Source organism: Melozone crissalis, unplaced genomic scaffold, assembly GCF_028551555.1.
Source record: "Melozone crissalis strain CALT ecotype California unplaced genomic scaffold, PUWL_Pcris_2 ptg000018l_1, whole genome shotgun sequence".
NCBI classification, from domain to species: domain Eukaryota; kingdom Metazoa; phylum Chordata; class Aves; order Passeriformes; family Passerellidae; genus Melozone; species Melozone crissalis.
In genome coordinates, this window is record NW_026535796.1 from 13,369,109 (window position 1) to 13,392,799 (window position 23,691).

Sequence of the window (23,691 nt, forward strand, 5' to 3'; positions counted from 1 at the left end):
TTCCCTAATTGCTTGCAAAAGCAAGACCAAAAACTTAGTAGCTTTTAAAGACAGTCTCCTACTAATTGTGGAAGGTGCTTGGTGGCCTGTTTGGCAGTCCAGGTAGCAAAAATTAAGCTGACCTTTAGACCACATAACATTTTCTCCAGGAATTGCAACAGAAACAAAACACTGAAAATGATGAGCAGCCCGGGTAAATGAGAGAGTAATGTGCCCTTGCGTCGTGGTTTAAAGCCCAGAAGGCAATTAAATCCACCAGCTGTTTGCTCAGCCATCCTGCCCCCCATCCCCTGGTGGAAGGGAGAGGAGAATCCAAAGGCTTGCAGGTTGAGATAGGAACAGTTTGATAACTGAAACAAAAATAATAATTAAAAAAAACCACAAAACAAAACAAAAAACCCCAACCCCGATGCACAATACAATTGCTTATCACCCACTGACTGGTGCCAGACCCTGCTCCTGAACCCAAATTGTCCTTCCTCCCAGGCCTTCATTCCAGGTCACTCCCCCAGTTTGTGTCCTGGACATGACATTCTGTGGTGTGGAACATTCCTTTGCCCAGTTCAAGTCACCCTTCCTGGCTATGCTCCCTCCCAGTTTCTTTCCCTTGGTGAACCTTTCTTTCCTTGGTGAACCTTTCTTTCCTTGGTGTACCTCCTCACTGGCAGAGCATGGGACACGCACAAACAAAATAAATCCTTGACTTCAGATAAACACAACTTAGCAAAAAGTCCAAACCTTCAGTTTATTATCAACATTATCATAATTTTGAACCCAAGATACAGTGCTGTACCAGCTACTGGGAAGGAATCAACTCCATCCAGCTGAAACCAGGACACCTTGCTGCAGAGAAGGCAATGATGTTGTGGGCTGCATCAGGCAAAGAACTGCCAGCAGATCAAGTGAGGCAATCCTCCCCTCTGTTCAGCACTGGTGAGGCCACAACTGCTGTGCTGTGCAGTATTTAATTCAGTGACAATTAAAGCTGAACAAACTTTTATCTAATATATGTCCTCCCAGACCAACAGATATAATTAATGATGGACAGAAAATCAGCACTGATACATCAGGACCAAGGAGCAATACATCATTTTCAATTCACTTGAAATGGAGTGATGTGAAAATAAATAAGTTAGCATAAACTAATCTGAAGAAGAAGTATAGAAATCCTGGAATCAAGCATGTAAGTAGATTATTTTCGTTTGTATTGTTTTAATTTTCAAATAGAAAGATCCTAATACTCCTCTGAGATCTGCTGTTAGAGTGGCTAAAGAAAGCCTTACACATACTCTGTTTAACTGGTAATATGGGCTTTCAAATTACTTCAGTTTACCATACTGAAAGCAAATATGATGTAATTGCTGCAACTGGTTAAACTCATACCTTTAATAATGTTCTGGGAAAAAGAATGTATCAGTATCACGCATGAGCATTATTTCTATTGAACAAGAATGCCAAACAAACATCATAGAAAAGCAAAAATATGGCCATATAAACTATGAGAGCTGCTTTGAAGCAGTGGTTCTGCTGCTCCTGCTTTTGACTAAAACCTTACAAAGCTTTGATTCTTCAATTTAAGAGCCCAAATGGATGTATACATTAAAAGGGAGTTTTTCTGGGTGGTAGCCAATTTATTTGTGAGAACAAAACATGTGTCATGGGATTGGTGCAAACATTGGATTTCCCTATAAAACCTATTATTTTTGGCTTAAGCAAATTTTTGTGGGCTTGTTTTTGTTTTTTCCTGAAATGAATATAAGAAAGGCTATCAGTGGCTTCAGTGGATGACATACTGGATTTTTAAATCATTACTGACTCTTGTTATTTAGAAAAATACCAAGGACATCTTACTGTGGAAAAAATAGGTTTGTTCCTGAGACTTTTCAAAACAATGGTTGCATTCTCGGTCACTGAAATAATTTAGTTTTGCTTAATGCAAGCTGGTAGAAAAAAAATGTATGAAGATTGTCAAATTATCATTTGCATTTGTATTTATATAGATAATATCATCTGTTTATAAACCCTTGATCTCCTCTGACCCTGTAGAAATTATTTTCTTCATTACCATAGAGGTAAATTGCACAAACTGGCAAAATTCCTGCGAGAACTGCAGTGCAACTTCAGATTTTCTCAGCAAAGTCATCTGTCTATTTTAGCTCATTTTTAAATTGGACATCTCTGCATGTCACCAAAACAATGTGGCCTAAACATGCAAATTAATCTGTTGATCCTGGCAAAAAGGGATGTTTTCAATATTTTGTGTTACCCACTTCTTTGCTGGGCTCTATTACTATTGTTCTTCCCTTTGCCACTGATTGTGTAAAATTTTTTTTCTCAAATCTGTGAAATTACTGTCCCTATGGGCACTCCCCCTCAAGCCAATGGGGAACATACATCAGCATAGAGCACAAAATCATTTATTTACTCCTCTTTAAAAGTGCTGCGAAAGATTTTTGCAATAGTGACTCATCCAGTTATTTCTAGTCGCAGTAGAATATAATTTCCTTTCTCTGGCCACCATAGTAAGAGAGAGCTGATGAATAAATAATTTAACTACATCTCTTCAAATCACAAAATCTATTTTGGAGGAATTTGTTTGCATTGCACAGATGAATATCTAGGCCTACCCTTTGAAGGAGAAACTATTAGGCTCAACAATAACATTTCTGCACTGATTATCACTGCTTTGCTTTCCTGTTTAATAATTTCTTCCACTAAGATCTGAATATTCATAAATGGGAACTTAAATGTAAAAGCATATGCTTATAAACATAAAATCAATTCAATTTCTATGTCAGAATTGCAAAATTCCTTAAAATACAGAGTTCTAAGTTGAGAGATCCCTGGGAGGGTTTATATCCACTTTGCTTAAAGTGCTCAGGGAAATAGATATTCTATGCTCAAGTTTTCCATGTTAAGCCAGAAGAATTGGGGAAATAATAAAATAAAAAGAAAGAATGTTGTAAGTAATGGAAAAGGAAATTCTTTCATTATGGTTGTAATATCATGGGTGGTGGAAAAGCTGCAGTCATTGCTGCTTTGGGAGTACACGTCTTACAGTCTGCTAAATGAGGGGAGAAATAATCCCATCACCATCAGTAACTCCCTCTCTGACCATGTATTCTGTGCAAACACAGTAAATGGGTATGCCCTGAAATGCTGTGAGAAAATAAAGTGGGGAAAAAATTGTCTTTCTAAAAAATTATTTTGACCATGGTGATAAAGGAGGGATCCTGTTTTATACTATTCAATATTTACAAGTGTCCCAAATCATGAAGATACATTCTTGTGTATACATCTAAAGAAAAGTGAGGGCATGCAAGAAGTTTCTTTGTTTTAATTTTTACTTAATCAGGAAGATAAAAGGGCAACAGACTGGGCAGAATGTTTCTCTGAACTAACATGTTAATGCAGCTTCTCTTTTTTTCTCTTTTGACATAATTCTCCTTAATCCAGTGAGTAAATCAGAATAATAAAGAATTGTGCCATTGTTGAATGACTGAAAGTACAGGCAGGAGTAACAGTACCTTCTTGCAAAAGGTGATATTATGAAAGGTAGCAAAGAATAATGTTTCAGAGATTCTTTAGCAGGTAAACAATTGTCTTTCTCTTTGGGAATTTCTTTTTGTCTTGAGCAGTTTTATTTGAATAATGTGTGCAGTCATCAAGGGTTTCTCAGCAGCAGTTACAAATAAATGCATCTGCCTGGAGTGTGAAATAGGCACTTGATGAGCCAGGATCATGAGCCATTGATGACTGTACAGGAATACAGGAAATTGCACTCCACTGGGAATGTGACAGAACATGTCTCTGTATCCAGTACCTGCAATGTGCTACCAGTCACTGCAGATAGCTTGAGCATTACCACATGCTGAAGTGGGGTTGCTCACCATGCGGAAACACCAGAGAATACGGGTAGCTCACTGTTGAACACATCTTCTCTTAAAAATTTTAAAGAATTTTTCAAAGAGAATTTATATGGGCTCAATTCTTAACCTAACTTCCTGCCGGGAAAAAAAAAAAAAGTTTAACACAAGTTTGGTAAAGCCTAAATAAAGACTGAAAAATTATGACCCACTGACTTCTTAAATCTAGGTAAGAATGTTGGGTACTTTTTGTGATGGCAGTAATGAGATTACTCTTACTTGTCTAGGGAGTAGAAAGGGGAAATTCAAAAATTAAAATAATGAGGTGTCAGAAGTTCCTTCAGTGAGTTGTTAAGAGGAGTCACTAGACAAGAATGCAGATTTTAGACCTTTTAGACAAAAGGAAAAATAAGCTCCAAACATGTGTTTTTGTGTAGTTTGTATGGCTACTGTGGCATTAAAGATTCTAGTGAGACACATGACACAGGGACATTCTCTGTGCTTCCCACTGCACTAAACACTCAGTTTCTGACAGCAGAAAAATGCAGCAATGTGGTGTTGTAAAAGGAAAACTTATTTTACTGTATCTTGAGTCAGTGGCAGAAATAAAGGCTTAATCATTATAATTCCTTGAGCTATACAGTTTGGACCAAGCCACACCTAAGCCCCATCAGGAGTTTAGAAAGCAAGGGGGTTCTCTGAACCTTGTGACTCAACAACAGGGTCTTCCTTATCCTTTTGAATCTTTTGTCTTTGTGTAAATCATTTTAATCAATGCTAAATCAATTTCCCTTTCCATGATTCATCCATATAGCAAGCAATAGATGGAACCTTGTCATCAAACATTGTTAAGTTGCATTTTTATAAATTTCCGTTAAAATCTCTTTTGCTAATACCTTTGATAGTGGTCCTTTGAGCAACTCTAAACACCCTTTCATGACAAATTGGCAAAGTTGGCAGGATCCTAAATGGGGATTCACAACAGATTCAGAGGAGTGTTTCCTTGGGTTAATGCTGGATTCTAATTAAGTCCTTCAGGATTTTCATGCATTTTTGCTCTTTCTGCTTTTCTTGGAGTTTTGCTCTTTAAATATGTGATGGGAGATTCACAAAGTTTCTTGTTTTACACACACACACACACACACAAACATGCATAATGCTAGAAATATGTACACATATATATACATCTTGTACATATACATGTATACTTGGATGACTGCATGCTACTGTAGAGGTTTCAGCCTTTATTTGCATCTTAAAATGAAAATAGACATGAAGAAACCTGCTATCACAATTGTATTTTTTCCTTTTTCAAGTATCATTAATACGATGGACATTTACAACCAAATCTATTTCTGTTATAGTTTCTCTCCTTTTAAAAGAAATGTCTCCACAGAAGTGAAACACCATTAATAGTTGCACAGGAATTCAAACAGCACAGCAACTGTGCTATGAGCACAGAGAAATACATAGCAATATTTAAACCAACCAATCCTTGAATGCCATTCTGGCCCTCTCTGTAATCTACTTGCATAGCTGAGACTCTTGTCTCCCTTAAGAGGACGCTGAGAATTTCTTCAAGTTTAAAGTAAATTGTAACTAAAAGCCACCCAAATAAGCAAGCAAACAAACAAAAACCTAACTAAAAAAAAAAGGCAAAAAAACCAAAAAATCCCCAAACCTGGTGTAACACACTGTTCTGCAGCTTCTCATCTGATGTGCAATTTGTTGACTGTAATTGAGAGAGCTCATTGCAAAATACCTGGCATGTTATTTATGACTTTCCTTTACTCTTCATGTAGCCACATGCTGAAGAAAGAAATTATTGGACTAAGGTGGAAGTTGAGAAATAGGTATTTGTTCCTTTGGAAACTGGAGTTTGTTTATAAACCCCACACATAGCTTCTGATTCCAATTCAAAAACTTTTAAAAATAATGAGGCAAATGTGTTTGATGCTGAATTAAAACATAAAATTAATAATTGAAGTTTTGTTTATCCAAAATTAGGGTAGGTAGGAGGTGGTTACATGCAAATGACTACTGATTGAGACAACACTGTCTTAATTGCTGGGTGGAAATGAGTTCCCTGTCCATATCGTGGTTTTTGTCTCCTTTCTGGAGCTTGAGATGTTGTGACTTGTAGCAGGTTTCTGAATTCTCTCCAGGCTCCCCTTTTCTCTGCTCTGCACATCTCCTTTGGTTTGCATCTCTTTCCACCCCATAGTAATCACCTGAGATGCAAAATCACTCATGTCTTGATTTAACAGAGAAGGCAAGCTGAGATTTATAGTAACTCTTTAGACTTTGGAATTTATTTTCCCCTCTAAAATCTGTCAGGTTTTAGGGCATACATAGAGAGAAAAGTCAACATAGCATCTGGCCTAGTGAAGCAGATTGGTTTACTGAGCATAATTCTACATTTTTACTGAGCACAATTCTACATAGTTCAGCCTTAGGCATAGGTTTCAAGTCCTAAAGAAAGCAACTGAAAACAGTTGTAAATGGGGAAAACAACCTCCTTGATTTTAATACTTCCAGCATGGAACCAAACTTCTAAGACTTTAATTGGTATCTTATTCTCCTTTTATTGTTATGTTTGAGGTCATTGACAGATACCACTGCTTGCCTTCTGGGTTGGTCATAATTTTTGAAGATGGGCTGAACACCTGAATTCAGACTGCTTTCCACACTTGAAGACTGGCTGACAGACAGTACCCAGGTCTCAAAATGCTGAAAGGGTTCAAAGTGCCAAAAATGGTGGTGTTTCTCCTGGAAAAAAAGGTATTTTACACTGATATGGAAAAGGAATCTTTGCTCAAACCAAAAATTACTTTTCTAGCTCTAAGAAGACAAATCTCTCTTGAAGTTTTTACATTCAGGAGCCAAAGCCTAAACATAGATAGGATCAAATTCTTGTTCATTTTGGGACTATGTAGAAATAGGGAAGGCACAGGCTGGAACAAAAAATCTGGTGAGTTTGAGTCTCTGCCTGCAGAAAAGAAGGGCTGAGGACAGTATTGCTGTGTAAGCCTGTGGTCTACCTCAAGAAAAAGGAGCAACCATCATGTGAACTTCTGTAATTCTCCCTTTTTCCCCCCCTGTTTTCTATAACTTCTCTTGTGACTCCCAGATGCTTCAGTGTTGCTTGCATGACTAGTGTTGCCTGGCTGAAACTGTTCATGAATAACCCTTGTCAAGAGTCATCTGAAGAACATTATATAAGTACATTTTGTTTCAGATCTCTGTTTCTCTAGAGTTCATATTTTCAATGACAGCATATCTCCTGACAGATCTTTTACTTTTTCCTTACTCTAATACCATACTTATAGCAAGAGATCATTATATATTTCATGTTTCTGAGCTGCAGCTCAGAAGGGATTCACTGACCTCAGTAGAATAATGCTAATAAGAAAAGAATGTGTTCAGCCCAGTGCTCATTCCCTTCTTTCAAATCCTGTGCGCCTCTCATTTATAATTTCTCTCCCTCTCTAGCACTCCACTCACAGGTATTTCTGAAACGAGTCAGAGCTGCATAGTTATTAATTCCAATATTCCTTTAGCACTGCCTGCATTCTAAAAAGCAAATATTATTTGCAAAGTAATAGCTCAGCATGCAAAGCACTGACAAATGTGTAATAATAGCACAGCAATGAGAGTGTACTTGAGCTAGGAGATCACTACATGTGTCTATGAGAACTCTTTTTTGTACAAATGTTTTTCTTTAAAAGGCCTGTGTCTTGAACTCCCCATTTAGCCATGCACCAACCCACATGTTTTCTCTGTGGTAGAAGCAATTACTGAATCTGTGAGGGAGTAGAAATTATTCTGAGATCTTGATCCTGTGAGGTTCTAATGGCATTGCAGAGCCCAGAGCATAATGCCCACTTTCCATAACAATGGCACTGAGTGGAGCAAAGTGAAAATAAGTTTGTGTTTCTGTTGGAGTAAAAAAGTAAGACATTATTAAAAATGAATCTTATAAATTCATACACAGGTTATTCCTAATTTTTCAGTCAGTAATTTGCTACATACTGACAATATCTAATCAGGGATGTTAAATGGATAACTGAGAAATGTAAAAGTAGGGTGTCTGTGCGATGGTTAGTAACACAAATAGAGAAGAGATGGGTTAAAATACAAATGTTCCTTCCCATAAAATAATTTACCTGAGTTTCAAGAAACAGAAAAAGCTATTAGCTGAGTTTTAGTCTGAAAGCTGGATGACTGAAAGCACCCCTTGTCTGCAGCAAAGTCTCTGTGGAGTGGCAGATGCTACCATGGTGTGACTAATTCCTAGTAGTGGTTTCAGTGACTGTTCAGATGTTCCAAGTACAGCACTTGAGGTGTGGGATCCTCTTAAGTGAATCAGAGTCATAGTTAAAAAGGTCTAGTAATTTCATCTATTCCTCTGCAGGGGTGAGCATATTCTCAAAAGCTGTTCCACTATGGAGCTGGTCTCAGAACAGGACCTTTCTAATGTTCAGATTTATTTCTTTCCTGTCTGAATTTTACCACTTACTCCAGTTAAGCCTCAGGAGAAATTTTTCCTAGTCTTGCTTGGCTTCCTAGACTTGCTTCCTGCTTGGCAAAGAATTTATTTGGCAAGACCAAAATCTGTTACTGAATAGGCTTTACAATCTGTTGACTTTAGGCTTTAAATCTGTTACTGATTTTGGCTTCAGTTGAAATCCATACCTCTGAAATCCTGCAGATCCTTTCCAAAGAAAAAGAGTAGGGAGGTGGGGAAAGCACAGACAGCTCCTTTCATACAGTCTTTCTTATCTGACAGGTCACAAGCTATCTCACAGGTGACATGGGACTAAATCCTGCAATGAGATGTTCTTTAGGTAAGCTCACCTCAAGGGATGAGGGCCATGAGTTCAGTCTGCAGTAGAAGAGGGCGAAGAGCTGTCCCCAGCTGGTCCTTCCACAGATGTAATTACCAGGTATGTAAAGACAGGAGTTCCTGAAAGCCATAGATCTCTAGCAGAGTGTAGCTGGTCCCAGCTAGTTAGGCTTATCTGCAAGGCTAATTAGCTCACCAGCAATGCCAAACAAGTGAGGCTACAATGTTTTCAGCTCTGAGGCCGGCTTGGCTGACAGCAGGCTAGAGCTGCCTTTGCTATGCAGATGTGCAAATTCATGCTAAGCTGCCTACTCCCTGAAGGAAGGAGGATCTGGATTCTCACACAAGAGTGTCAAACAAAGCCATCAGCCACAGGTTCAGCTTCTCTCTCTGGCCTAATATTTCTCAGTTTAAGCAAAATGGAGCAACTTCAACGTGACTGCTCAGGAGACACCCAGGGGATGGAATGTCCCGTGGCAGCTGTGCCTGAAATGTTTGCAGCAGGTAAAGGCAGCCTCAGCTTCCTTGGGCATCCAGTAAGGACTCCTGGCTGCTTGTGACTAGCACTGTGTGCTGTATTTTACACTCTCATTTCTCAGGTTTCTATGAGTGCTTCAGTTAGTTCTCTAAAGCTAGAAAAAAGTGTAAAGTATTTTGGAACTGCTAAGTTCAGGAAGGACTGAGCCATGTGAACTGAACTTCAGATATATCTGTCTGTACAGAACTGTGTGATTAAGAAGAGAGGAAAAACTAGCTAGACTGGGATTGAAGAACCAAATTTGAATAGGGAGTTAAAAAGGAATCCTTAAATAGTTGAGATAAGCTTCAGTATCCTTATACCTGTATTTGAACTAGACTCTTGAACATTCATAGCCTATCTCCCATCTGTGCCCCTTGAGAAATGCCTTGTATAATTCATCACTTAGGGAGTAATATATTTGTTAGAGATCATGTTGATGTTGATGCAGATCTGCGCTTCCAGGGCCAGCTAATACCAAGCAGTGACTCTCCTCCTGAATATGGGAAAGAATCTTTGCAGAAGTGCATTCAACACATTCCATTTTGTCTCAAGACTCTCAAAAAACTGTGTAGTATGATTCACTTTCTGTGGTCTTGTCTAGCAGTTCCTGCTTGCTAGATTAGGGGTGTGTGGAGTTTATTATAGTACCAGATCTATCAGACTAGCAGAACAGTTTTTTATTCCTTCTATTATCTCTGCCTCTCTACCCATTCCCCTAGGGAAAATTTTCATCAAATTATTGCAACAATTATGGAAGGGTTGCTTATAGAAAACAAAGTGAGGGGAGTATGAACCTCAGATAATTCTTCATGAGTACAAACTTCTTTATCTTAATGTGTCTTGCAAAGGGCAGGAAGAGGGACTCTGTACTGCTGAGACTTTGGGTACAATGGACAGCAGATAAACTACAGATTCTCTTGCTAGTTTTCATATCTATTTGTCTATCACTGAATTTGTTCTCATATCATGTATCTTTGAAATATCTGGTGACTCAGACAGAGATAATTTCTTGTAAATTCAGTGCAAGTTGGCTTAAGCTTTAACATCTGAAGGAGTCTTAATAGCTTTCCAGATCTGACTTGTTCAAAAAGCTGTTCAGACATGACCTGCTTGATTCTTCCAACTCTTCAGTAAAATATTTAGACAATATAAGTAATGTTTTAGAGGTGAACTAATAGCTTATAATGCATTTATTGCCAGTTGTATTTCTGCAAACAAAATGGTTGTGAACACATTGCAAATATTTTAGACAAGAACTATTCTGAAGAATTGATGAATAAATGAACAAATATTTTCTTTATCAGTGAAATTACTGGGAAAGGAGTTTCAAAAGGAGTTTTCAGGAGCCAAAAGATGATATGGAATTGTTTAGCTATGATGATCATGTCATACTATGTAATTTGATGATTACAGTACTTTGATAAATCACCAGCATAATGCAACTTTTGTAATGTACAACTGTATAAAACACTGAATTTCTTTTTCTGTTTTCTATATAGAATTTCTGTCTAGCTAATATCTGTTTCTGATAGATCCTGTCAAACATCCCTCAAAAGGTAACCCAAAAGGACTGCAAGTGAATGCAAGTACATTTTCAAAATCATATTGACAATAATATTTTTTCTTAAATTCAGTTAGTTATTGTCACTCAATATTACTAAAGAAAAGTAAAAAAAATAAACCAAATTTTGGTCTGTAAGAAATGTACATTTTCAAACACAGCTGTGTTGTTCTAGGTATGAATTTCTTGCTAATGAGAGAAATTTAATCCATAACTGAACTTTTACCAACTATGTAGTAATATCCCAAATGAGTGTTTATTTTTAGTTTCTAAAATGTTGGATTTCATTGTTACTTAAGCCAAGTTGTTGAGTAGGCAATGAACGTGCAGTCTAGTGTGACAATTACCAGTTCCAAGAAAAACTCATTGTCTGGCAATAGCACTCAGCTCCTCCCTTACCTATTTCTATAGCAGAAATTCAGGCACATGAAAATGTGCAAAACCAGAGTTTCTGCCTCACTAATTTGATGAATTCTATTTTGTGTGCCTCTGTCCCAGCCTCACACAAATCTCCTGCCTTCAGTCACCCCAAATCACCTTCTTTTGCTTGTTTACACTACAGAGAAGGGAACTTCCCTCAGAAGTCCTAGGATTTTCTACTTGACAATTCCAACACACCTTATGTAGAGCTCAGAAATAAGGCTCCAAGAGGAAAACTGGGAGTAGTTTCCTGCCTTGCGCATTCTCCATCCATGGAAGGGTACTTATGTTTCATGTCCAGGTGGCATGAGGTGTTTCATGCCACCTGCACATGAAACAGCTCCTTATGCTCCCTGTCTTCCAGCTGAGCACAGGGAGACAGCACTCCTGGCTTTGTCTGGGGATATCCAGGTGGAAAGGACCAAGCCTTAGGACACAGGCTGCTGCTGTTGCACCAATTCATTGACTCCTGGCTATGTTCAACCTGCACAGCTTACAGGGTTTAGGGGGAATGCTGCTGATGTCTGCACATGCAACAAGGCAAAAGGACTGCCCATTTGAGGAAGAAGGTGCCACTGTTGGAGGAATGCATTCCCTAAAAGTACATTAGGGCCAGACTGCTTTGTGTGTATTTTAGCCAGTGAGTTCAGCATTTCCAAGCCTAGCACTGCTGTGCCTGTCAGCCTCCTCACCCTGTTCCTGCTATGATGTGTGTACACCTGCACCTTCCCTGCTAGAGCCACGCTGGAAACAGCTGGAACCCTTGCCTCTGAAAACAAACATGCTTATTATGGTCTAAAATTAAGATGCTTTTCCTTCCCTTCCACCTTTCAAAGGAATCATAAAACTGACTAACAGAGAGACTACTGAAATTTAGTAAGTTTCTGTTTATATACACACGGGGTCTGGTTTTAGCACACTTTTTAAATGAAAAAGATAGGCTTAGCTGCTCATTCCCACACTGCTATGTTTAAGACACAGTCTAAATGTGGATATGTTTTGTGTGGCTATGGCAAGAGTGGCACAAATCTGGTGTGAACAGAAATTGTTCCAGCTAAAATTCATGGTGTGTATATATATATACATATATATATATATATATATATATACAGGGGAAAAACATAATGCAATAGGCAGAGTTATCATAATACAGATACTGGGACTGAATGGAACACTGTTTGCAGCTGCCTTGATTCAAAATTTCTCAAAATAAATGGAAAACCTCCCATGACTTTGAATGGCTTTGGTTTGTATTAGTCACAAGGGCCCCCAAGCATTTCTCTATATATAACAGTTAACAGTTTGGTTATGCAAATATGAAGTGTTTCCTGAGTTTCCTGAATGTTTGCCTTTTGTAAAGCTCACCTTCTCTTCTGGGGTTTTAAATGTTTGATTTAATAATTCCAATATGTTGTATGACACAGAGAATGGATGAGAAAGAATGGGGGCTAAGAAAAAGGAGAAGTTAGGGGAGATGACAGAGAGAAGTCAAGGTAGAAGTCATGAAGCAAAATCAAGTAGAAGAAAATGTAAAGACAGCAGGGACAAAAGAGTACATCCAGGAAGTGGCTTAGTATAAGCTTGATTCACCTCTTGTATAACTGCAAACAAAAGAAATGAAAGTGGGAATGCAGAATGCTGAGCACAAAGAGGGCAGCTCATGCTCAGCGTTCTGCATTCCCACTTTCATTTCTTTTGCTTGGATGCATCACTTCCAGGCACTTCTTGCTTGGTGTGTGCTGGGAAGGCCAGCCAGGGGAAGGAGGGGCAGAGACAGACAGAAATCACCTACAGGGAACCAGAGTGTGCCCTTCTCCCCTCGGTTTCCCCTGTGTTCCCCCACGCCCAGCTCCGCGGCTGCTGCTGACTCAGTGGGTCACCAATGTGCTCTGAGTCTCTGGTCACCAATGTGCTCTGTGTCCCTGGGACAGCTGGTGGCCCTGCTGGGGGCACTTCCCAGCTCCATCCCCACCAACAGCCGAGGGGGAACAGTGGTGCTGGAGCTGTCTGTGGGGCCTGGGTGTGATTTGCTGTCTGTGCAGTGCTGGCACACGAGGGCCAGCCAGGGATGGCGTGCGCTGCTGCGGTGGTGCTGGGAACAGGAACGATGGTGGGGCCACATGGTCTGACAGAACTCCTTAAAGGCAGCTCAGGCTCTGGAGGCTTCTGCCTGCCTTGGATTAGTGAGTTGTTTAGGGATCTGGGGCAAACCAGTAAAACAGGCTGATGAATCCACACGGTAGGTGCCAATCTGGGTTGCTGCTTTTTTCAGGAGTAAACAACTAGGAGCCATTGTTCATCTTCCTAACTCTCTGCAGGACACAGGCTGTAAATTACATCCAGGAACAAAAGCTCCATGGGAGTAGAACCGGGCGCTCAACTTCCCAAGGGAGTGCTTTGCCCTGCAGCCACAAGAGCAGCTTTTCTTGCTTCAACCAGCACAGGCTCTTCTTCTGCCTTCCCATCAGCACTCAGAGCCCAGGAAAACTGTGCACTTCAAGATTTGCCACACTGGAGCATTTGCAACCGTTGCCATTACAAAACCTGTTTTCAGGATTGATAATGAAAATTAAATCTACTCTGAAATTGAATCCAGTCTGAAATGCAGGAAACTAGATTGCAGTCTAGGGACATGGAGGAAATCTTATTAAAAATAGCATATTTTATTGATATTACAGATAAGTGGGCATGAAATCCTCCCTACTCCCCCAAATCTGATTTTCAGCCAGTCTCACAGATCACTGTGTATTCTACACAAAATATAGACAGCCATGACCAGAACTACCTAATGGCATTTGTGCTTTCTATATTCACTAAGACCAGTTGCTGTTTAACTCCCCATAACAAGCTTGAAATAGTCACAAAATTATGCTCAGAAAATTATTTTTAATTAAAAAAACAGTGTTTCTCCTGATAATAGAAAAAAATTAAAATTAGGAGCTGTGTTTTTTTAGAAATTTTAGAAATTTGTCTTTCAGAAGACAAATGCCAGCTATTTTCACAGAAACAGTGTTCCATTCTACCCTTCTTTCAATTTCTCCCATTCAATAGTGAAATCAGTCTCCATTGGTACCTTTTTTTTTTTTCCATCAGAAGTACAGGTTCATTCAGGTACATCCATTTTCTTGTCTGTCCACAAAACAAAATCTAAATATTCATTTTAGGGAGAGGCTGTGCCACTGAGTTCAGTGGAATTTTGGTCTTTCAATTAAGCTAGGCCAGAATTTCATCCTGTATGTGAATTCCTGCAAAAACCTCAACTTTTTATATCATTGTAAGCCATGCATATGTTTCTAGGACTCCAACATATGTACTCCCTATTAGGATTTTTATCAAAATTAATTAGTGCTGCCTACAGTTCACATATGTGATACAATCACAAATTAGTTACTTTGGTGTTCCTGTGCTATATTTTACCATCATAGATTCAGTATTCACTGTATCAAAGGCATCATAGAAAAATACTATTTTAAATGATGAGCTTTTATCCTTTTTTCAGTCTTATTGTTTCATTCTCTTTTGAAAACTCCATTCATTAATAATTTTACAAATTTTTGGTGCCAGTAGCTTCTTGTTGTCCAGGAAGTAAGCAAATTCCAGATCTCAGATATTTAACTGTACTGACAGGCTCAAAAGGGATGCTCTGCTGCATTTCTTTAGCTGAAGATTTGCTTCAGGATTTCTCTGTTCCTATGTAAGAAGGTTTTCCCAAAAGAAAGGAGAAGTTACATATTTCTCACAAAGAAATCCCCCAAACAAAACCATAACAAACCCAAAAAACAAACCCCCAAACCCAACAGTTTTTCCAGAGTCTTACATCTGCTTGGACTAAGTTTTCTGAGCAGCATTATGCCCTACAGCCAGGCTAAATTTGGACTGCTGGCTACCTGAGACTGGCACAAGCTGACCATGTTTGTTTGGGAAAGCAGGAATTTTTTTGTGTCATTTTTTTGTTGGAATGCACATGTGTGTTCTAGGCTGCCATGCAGGCAGGCTGATGGCATGAGGAATGGCCAAACTCACACGTCACATACAAACAGCTCATGAACTGGTTTTGGGATTTATCACATGAAATGATGTAATGTTATCAATTATTTTTCTTGTGTAGATCTGTCTTTTCCTTTTGCATTAGGGACTAGCACCTCCATGCACGTGGTCTAAATGTGCCTAATCTTAGCCCAGTTTTTCAGGACAGCAACCAAGAGAGTCTTTCTGAAGCAGAATACCCCCCACCCTTGCTGAACACATGCAGAAGTATTGAAAAGACTGAGATGAATAACAAGTAATATTTTAGTATCTTGAAAACAACCTTTTCATATTTAGGTGTCAGAAGGGCTGGAATTAGAAACTTCAGACCATGAAGAGACTAGGATTTAGGTAACTCCTAGTTACCTAAGACTCTGCCTCTATCCCTAAAATGGACGTTATTCTCCCTTTACCTGTGCCAAAGAAAACTTTTTATTTTTTAAAATTCTGTATCATTAAGAATACAGGGTATTAATGAAGAGGCAATTTATGTTAATCAAAAATAGGACTCAAAATTTCCTGAATTTTAATTAAATGTTTAATTATTCTCTTTAATCCATAGGATGTGAGTTTTACAAGTGACTTAGGAATTGGAGAACAAGATATACTTAGTAAGTTTAAAACATTCATTAACTGTGTGCCAGCATTTTGAAATCCCACTAAACTTTATTCATGAATTTTGATGCCAAAACATTTATAAATGTACAGGATTTTACAGAACTATTTCAATTTCCACTTTAGACAATAAGGTATATAGGAGATTGCTTTTTAATTGCTTTTAAAGTAATTCCTTAAAAAAAAAAGTAGCAATTTACTAAAGAAAATGTGTTTTATCCATTATTTCAAAGTTGCTAGCTTCATAATAAAACGATTCCCTATGTGTAAAGGAAAGATTTTTACTTTAACTTTGTCCCATCAGATAGTCTAGACCTGTAGGAAAAGCCTGTTGGAACCTGTTGCTATAAATTTGGCTGGTTGAGGAAAGGATAGCCAGCCATCTCTAAGTCAAAAGGCAAAAAAAGGGCAAAGTTCTGAAAACCTCTTAGTGTGACCTTCTTGTGCCTGTGGCTGGAGAGACTTGTCTGTACTTTTCCATTGTTTGTGCTAACAGAGGTTAAATTAATGAGAAACTTCTTTCAAGTGGGAAGATCAACAAAATGGTAATCTGATATAGGACTATTCATTCCAGATTTGGCAAGGGAAACTGAAATCTGGGAATTTCTGTCTGTTGTTAAAGGTGAGAAGCGCTGGCTTTGGTGATCCCTGACCAGCCCCTCATGCCATGGCACAGGAACCACTGTTCCAATTCTCCAGCTCCAAAGAGAAGCCAGTGCGTGGAGACATCACGGGAAATCTCCGAGGCACACAAGAGACAAGCCTTTTGCTTATCTGCAGAGGCCTTGGGGTTTTCACCAGGGGTTTCATAAAGAGCCAAACAAAACCACACACTGCAATGAACATCTGTCCCTCAGGAACTGAGACCTTGTCTGAACCTCAAAGATCTCGTACCTTTTCATCCTGTCTCTCTGCTTTCTGCATTGGGAATAGGAGGAAAAATTCCTTCTGTACCTTATGCCATCAACAGAATAAAGTATCAGCCTTAGTCCTCAGAATCACTCACTTCTGGCACTGGAATTATTCACTACTTTTGCTCATTTATTATTCTTCTTGGAGCAGCTTGTGCAGAGTAGAATGGGCTGTGGGAAACTGAACAGCCTCGACTTACCTTCTGCATGATGTTATCCTCCAGCAGTGAGCAAAAACATTGCAGAAAGCTTCACTGCAGAGCAGGCATTTTACTTGCTCTTAACTGAACCACACAAAGAGAAAATGGTGAGATAGGAACAAATAAGCAAAATATTTTTTGGAAGTATCTAGGCTGTGATAGATGCTTTACCAGGGTTTAGAAACTCTAGTGCTTTTATGTTCACTTGGTTTGCAATAATGAAGATATTTTAAAATGCAGGATGAAAAGCTTGTAACAAACAGTGCATTTCTGAGAGAACTCAGGAGAGATTACACAATTTTTCCTACAAGCACACTAAGTATAACTTTTGACTAGACTAGTGTAAGAAGAGAAGGTTTAGTGGCTCTTTAAAACTCAAGTGTGCCTGCTTAGTCAGTCCTAGCTCTCCTTCCACTCCCCCTTCTTCTGCTGCTGGGTAACTTTTGTTGCAATATGGGTGTGACTTTTGATGGAGCTTCCCCCTCCCAGTTATGTCATTACTTCAGTTCCTTTGAATCAGAATAAAAAGTGCAGCAAACTTCAGACTCATTGACTGCAGGCTTAACAAGCGTCGGGGCTGTTCTTCTTTCTGCAGCTTCCAAAGATCTCTGGATTTTGCAAAACAGTTCCAAGGAAACAATGGCCAACTTCTCCTTATGGACAGTTTTTGGATTATGTTTGCTGCAGCTCTGTCTAGCAGAAACAGGTAAGATTTTTATGAATGAAAATGCTTATGATTGTTAAGTTAATGCTTCAGACAGCAAGTGTGCTTCTGCTAGACAGCGAACAGCTTTCTTGCAACTTTTATTTCTCAAGTGTTATCAGAGATGTTTCAGACATGTAATCTCATTTGTGCTGGTCTGTACAATCACGGAAAGCTGTGTATTGCTTGTAAAGGGCAATTCCAAATCTGCAAAAAGTGAATTGCAGAACATTAAAGAATGAAGTTTAAACAGGAACAGAAGTACATTAGGGAATTCAGAATGGCTCTGGTGAAGCTCAGTTCGACAATGTGACTGCTGTTCCAAACGCAGTTTGTTCTCCCTGCTCCCCTCCGGACTGCAGCGAAAAGGGGGTGGAAGGAAGGGGGTGAGCCCCGCCAGCTTACAGTTGCACTCTGGAGTTTACATCAGCTGAACCAACAGCTGAAACAAACTGCATTTGGGCACAGACTTGCTGAACAGGAGAAAAACTGCAGGGATCTCTGCTGAAATTTGGGGAGTTTTTATGCCCAGCATGCTTCCTTCTGACTTTTCTAAGGTCTCTCTGGGGCTGACTGATGAGCTTTTGGAACAAAGGGGGTTAGAAGTGACAAAGTTCAGTTGTGTATCACTCACCTTCCTGCAGCTTGGTTATCTGCTTCAAATATTTGTATTTAAGAATCTAAGGTTAATACAGAGAAAAAAGAGTAATTTATGTACGAAGTGAATAAAAAAGCTTTTGAAACTTTACATGGGGCAGGCTCAACCATGTTTTAGGGGAATGATCATACTTTTAGCAGACTCTCACTGTGTCTGCAACTGCCTCGAGGCATTTTGTGGTCAGGGATAACAGTTGTGCTTCTATATTGTTTTTGTACTCATCAGTCCCAGAGTCTAACAAAATGCATTTTTCATGGCCATTGTCACCCAAGGGCTGTGTGTATAGTAAATATGTGTCTCATTTGCTTGAGCAGCAGGGGATACTTCTGTTAATGGTTGCAGCTCTGCCAGGCTGGGAATGGGTGTGTCAGGGGGAACAAGTTCCCAGTGCTTCTGTGATAGCTGAAGCAGTCTCGTAGCTTTTCTGTCTAAAATCGTGTGCCATTGTACCAAAATGCTCTCGCTAAGATCAGGTATATAGACAAAGCCTTGCGAGAAAAGACAGGGCTACTGCAGGCAAGTAAGGTATGTCTAAGATGTGTTTAAATCCTTGGCTTGGTCCACGTCTGTGCACTGTACAAATATTATAACTGCTCGACTGATTTTGACTCCTGTGAGCTGCCTGGAGTGCCCTAGAGAGCAGGGTCTGCCCTGACTCCGGGAATGATGTGTTTTCACAGTGAGACAGAAAGCCCCATTATTGAGCCCTCGGCATGGTTACCAAAAGTGTGTCAAAATTCACATACGCCCTCCAGGGAAGTTTCTTTCCTGGCTTAGTAAGGTATTAGGATATAGCTACAGTATATTTGAGTTGGTGTACAGTACATTCCAGCATGACTTTGTAGTCAGTAATGATTTCAAAACAGCAGTTGATGCTGTTGTTTTCTATTTTTAACCAGTGATTTTGCTGTGTATCATAGACTGCTGGCTATTGCTGTTGGGAAATTTCTGAACTGGAATTTTAATTCTTTTAGTACAGAATTTTATGGAATTAAAGAGGACCTGGAATTACTCATAATGTGATTTCAGAAGGAAAAATGAGATACAGAGAAAGCTGAAAAACTTACTCATCCTGATTTCTGTGGTGTTGTGTCTATACTGTCACTGATATGTTTCTCACTCTTGGTGTTGACATCACTTGTCTAAGGAGTCTGGATCCTGGAGGATATAGATGCTGACATCTTGGTTAATGATGTTTTCAGAGGAGATTTTCTCCTGCAAGCATCATGTATTTGTAGAAATATTTTTCTCAAAGTTTTCCTTGATTAACACAGAGCAAGTCCTAGAATTTTGACCCCCAAACTTGGAAGAAACTGGAAGAGAAGTAGTAGTGGTAAGGATGAAATGGAAAGAGGCAGAATGAGTCTGCCTGTGGGAGGAAGGAGCTTGCCTGTTAGCACTGGAGGGGTTTCCAGAGCCCATTCCAAGGTAAGGCTCTGAGACAGGGCTCCTGCAGCTCCTGGTCAGTCACAAAGGAAGAGACCTGCCTGGCCCTTGGTTTGCATATCTATCCTGTAAATTTGTAAATAAAGCAGTTTCAAGAAGCTCTTTGTGCTAGATTATTTTCACTCAGTCCTTACAGTGTGTATCTTGGCAGTTTCCCAAAGCTGCAAAGTAACTAGACTTTATTAAGAGTTCACTTGAACTTTCCATCATTGTTTAGTGGAAGGGTTCTGGAGCTGTCCTGGAAACATTGGCACACACAGAGCCAAGAAAGCATGGCAGGGGATTGTTTTGCAGTCTTTGGAGAAATGCTTGAAGATTCTTTAGGTACTGGTGTTCTCCACAATGAAGAGCCATTACCTTGAAAATAGGAGGTCAGAGAAAGGCTTAATGAGGACAGATAGCATCGTACAATTGAGGAAGAACTTTTTAAAGTAAATGCTTTTAAAACCACTGGTAGCCCTAGCCAAGGTTAAACAAAATGTTCATCCATATGTGATGTATCTTTCTTTCCTGAAGAGTTCCCATGACTTTTATAGGCTTGAATTGAAGATAGTGTGAATATTGCAGTTATTCATCTATTACCTGAACAGGCATGAGGTTTGACTGTATCAAGAATGTGCCAGGAGTTGGAGACATCACGACATGCTGATAGACAGATAAACACCAGAGAGAATCATGAGCTCATTACTCCTAAAATACCCGTTGAAAAGATGTGATAATATTTGATAGTACTAGTTCTGAATTTAATTGACTGGTAGTAAAACACATTGTAGAGAAGCAGAGATAAACCAATGTAGAGTTCCTTTATAAGAAGAGGGTAAATCAGTTAAGGAATTTAAAAGTTTTTTGATGTTCCAAATGCTGTCAAAAGGCTTCTCCATCTGCTTTCTGGTCTTCTTGCATCACATTTTTGTTCCAGAACTAAGGGGTGAGTGTTTGAAAATACAGTCAATATGGAAGACGATAATTCTCCCCTTCATATATCACTGTTTGGTCTTTTATTTTAAAGAGAATACTATGTGAGAGAGCAAGGGAAGGAGTTCTGCAAAACTCGCCTATAAAGTTGGGTTTTCCAGGACCAAGGCTAAATGTACGCAGTTATTTGTGAAATGTAACTTTACAGAGAGGATAATTGTGAAACAAACACGACCCGTCACAGTAATCTTGCCTGCTTGGAAAACAATGCAACATTGCATTGGAACAATTAATGGTGTCCAAAACACACCATATTTTAGAACCAGCTGGCATCTGGGAGCATGATGATTCAATTTATCAGCATTAAACTGAATTCTTAAACTAGAGAAATGGAAGCTTCCAACTTGCTAGAAACCAGACCACATCCACAGTCTAGTTTGTCCTTTGGCTTTACCTGTCAGGGTTTCTGTGTGATAAACCTGGTGGTTTGGACCATTCTCTGTGTGTTATCCATGACTGTGGGCGGGAAGCCAGTTTGGTGTAGCTGCTGGTCATTTTCCAGGAGTCCATCATCTCTTAACAGACAGCCATCTCTCCCTCCCAGAGAGGCAATAATAATTTCAAAGCTATCAGACACTGTAATTATCAGTGTCCACGCTGGGTGCTGCTAATAGCAGTGGCAGAGAGGGCTGTGTCGGTGCTGTGTGTTTATCATTTCCTCCCCCAGTGCTCTGCAGCAATATCAGTAGCAGCTGGCTGTGATTTCCCTCCCTTGCTGCCGGAGCTGCCCCCACCCAAGGACGGCAGAGCAGCTCATGCTATGAATGAGTCTGCAGGCAGAAATGTGAAGTGGCAGCTGAGGAAAAGAGGGGTTTTCCTTGGAGAATCTTTCCAGTCAGACAGAAAGTTCAGCTAATTGCAATTTAAAGTTCAAACCTCCGTGACTGTTTCCTGCCTAACGAAACCTGCAGTCATTTTTTGAGTCTGTGCTTTCAATTAGGAACATAATTGAACTTTCTTTTGTAAGCAATGGCTTTGGGACTTTCCAGTTCCTCTACACGACAACACTGGCAACTTTATATAATGCAGCTGTCTTATTTTGGTACAGTAACCTTCAATTCTCATATTGTGAAACCCCAAACAAGAAAAAAAACAAAAAAAACCCTAAAAGGAGTTGGAGAATAATCTACAGTTTTGGCCGTTAAAAACATGAAAGCATAAGCAGGGCATGCTAATTCAAAGTAAAAATTGCAGAGAAGACCTGAATTCTATTTACATTTGGAGTTTGAAAAAAACTTTGCTTCACTTTTTTTTTTCTCTTTTCTGTGATGTAGTTTAGTAGCTGGAAACTCTTAAGAGACTGTGTTGTGTCTTAAAAAAAAAAAAAGAAAAAATGCCAGACACAAAGCAGCTGTGTTAAAACTTCATCTCTCTGCTAATGATACTGTTCCAAAAGCAATGTGAGAGGGTTGTAAAAGAGATTGCCAGGGTACATACTGTCAGCTGCCTAGGAAAAGGGCATTAGCCTGCAATCCTCAACTTCACAATTAATGTTTTACCAAATGCCTGCTTTCGTAAATGAGATGCTGCCTCTGACAGAATGTGTAATAGTAAAAAAAAAACCTGCCATGGCATAGCTTTTGTTAATTATGTATGTCTCACAGTGACAGCATGTTAGCAAAACAGGTTCTCAGAAGTACATTTCCCTAGGGGGCTTTTTTATTGTTATTTTTGTTAATGGATAGGTGTCTGTAAAGAAGCAGGGTGTGGTGTGTGTGGGTAGCTGTAATGAATAGTTCCTTGCCGGTTTCCCATAGAGAAGTGAGAGGTTAACTGGAGCTCAGTGGACGTTCTGTGGGCACCCAGGCCCCCGTGAGCAGATGTGGGGCAGTGCCCAGGCAGCAAGCAGGCTGCTGGCCAAAGTGGGGTGTAAAAGCTGAGCAGCACCTGGAGCTGGCAGCCTCTCCTTGGGAGCACGGCTTGGGAGGTGTATCAGCGAGGGATGGATGGTGCGTGCCAGGGCAGCGAGGCTGCGGCTGCGCGCAGGCCAAGCTCTGAGCCCACATGCCCACACACACCGGGCCGAACAGGCTGCCTGTGCTCCTCCTGCAGCGTGCAAATGCAGCAGCTCAGCCGAGCAGCAGGGCTGGCTCTCATGGCAGCTTTACCTGCTCTTTGCCATCGGCCAGCTCGCATCTCTGAGACAGTGTCCCTATCTCGGAATGAGGAGGTGAGGGAGTGACACAGGATGTCACTGCTAAGGACAGCCAGGTCTTCCCAGCTCCGTCCTGGTGCTCTGCACAAAGCTTCTGCACAAGGAAGATGGAGTAGTTAACCAGGCAGGTTCAAGGGAAAGTAGTGTTTGCCAATTATAAGGAAACATGATCCATTCATAATGGAGACACTGAGGGTGCGGCCTGAACGCATCTTTCACTCATTTCCTTATTTTTCCTCCTCCTGCTTGATTAGGTGTCCTTCATTATTTACACATCCTTTCCCTTTTCCCTCATTTACACAGGTGTGTAAATGTAGAAAAAAAGCTTCTTTTGCTAATGAGTCTTCATATTTATGAATGTAGGGCTTTGTTCTCTGTTCCTGGATGTTGTTTATATATGAATTTGACATATAGGAACCCTTAGAACATGGAAGTGAAATAATACATATTTTGTTTTAATCAATTTCACCAGTAGCAGTGCTGTAAAAATCAGATAAAACTTTATTGCTCTGACAGTTTTATCCTGTTTACTTGTGTGTTTGCTATCTATATATGCACTGAGGACTGGCAGCTTTTTAGAGTTCAATAGCAATTGTTTCCTGTTAGACAACAGCAAATGCAAAGTAGAGTTTCCTTAAAGAATTCTTATTCCATGCTTATCTTTTTATGATTAGTGATGTTTGAAGCTGTTTGCCGAGTGAGAACTGACTTACATCTTTTGCCCTGCTGTCAGAATGAACACTTCTTTAGGTTCGAGAACTTGAAAATTTATTTAATACTTAGCTGAAG

At 39.7% G+C, this 23,691-nt stretch overlaps 1 protein-coding gene across 1 annotated transcript in view; it reads left to right on the forward strand.

Moving 5' to 3' along the window:
* The first annotated feature begins 17,526 nt into the window (after positions 1 to 17,526).
* The window catches only part of CD44 (CD44 molecule (Indian blood group)), a 50,697-nt gene continuing 44,532 nt past the window's right edge, over positions 17,527 to 23,691 (forward strand). Inside the window, 1 exon segment of the mRNA XM_054275895.1 lies at positions 17,527 to 17,671. Coding sequence (XP_054131870.1) covers positions 17,605 to 17,671 — 67 coding nt within the window. The 5' untranslated portion in view covers positions 17,527 to 17,604.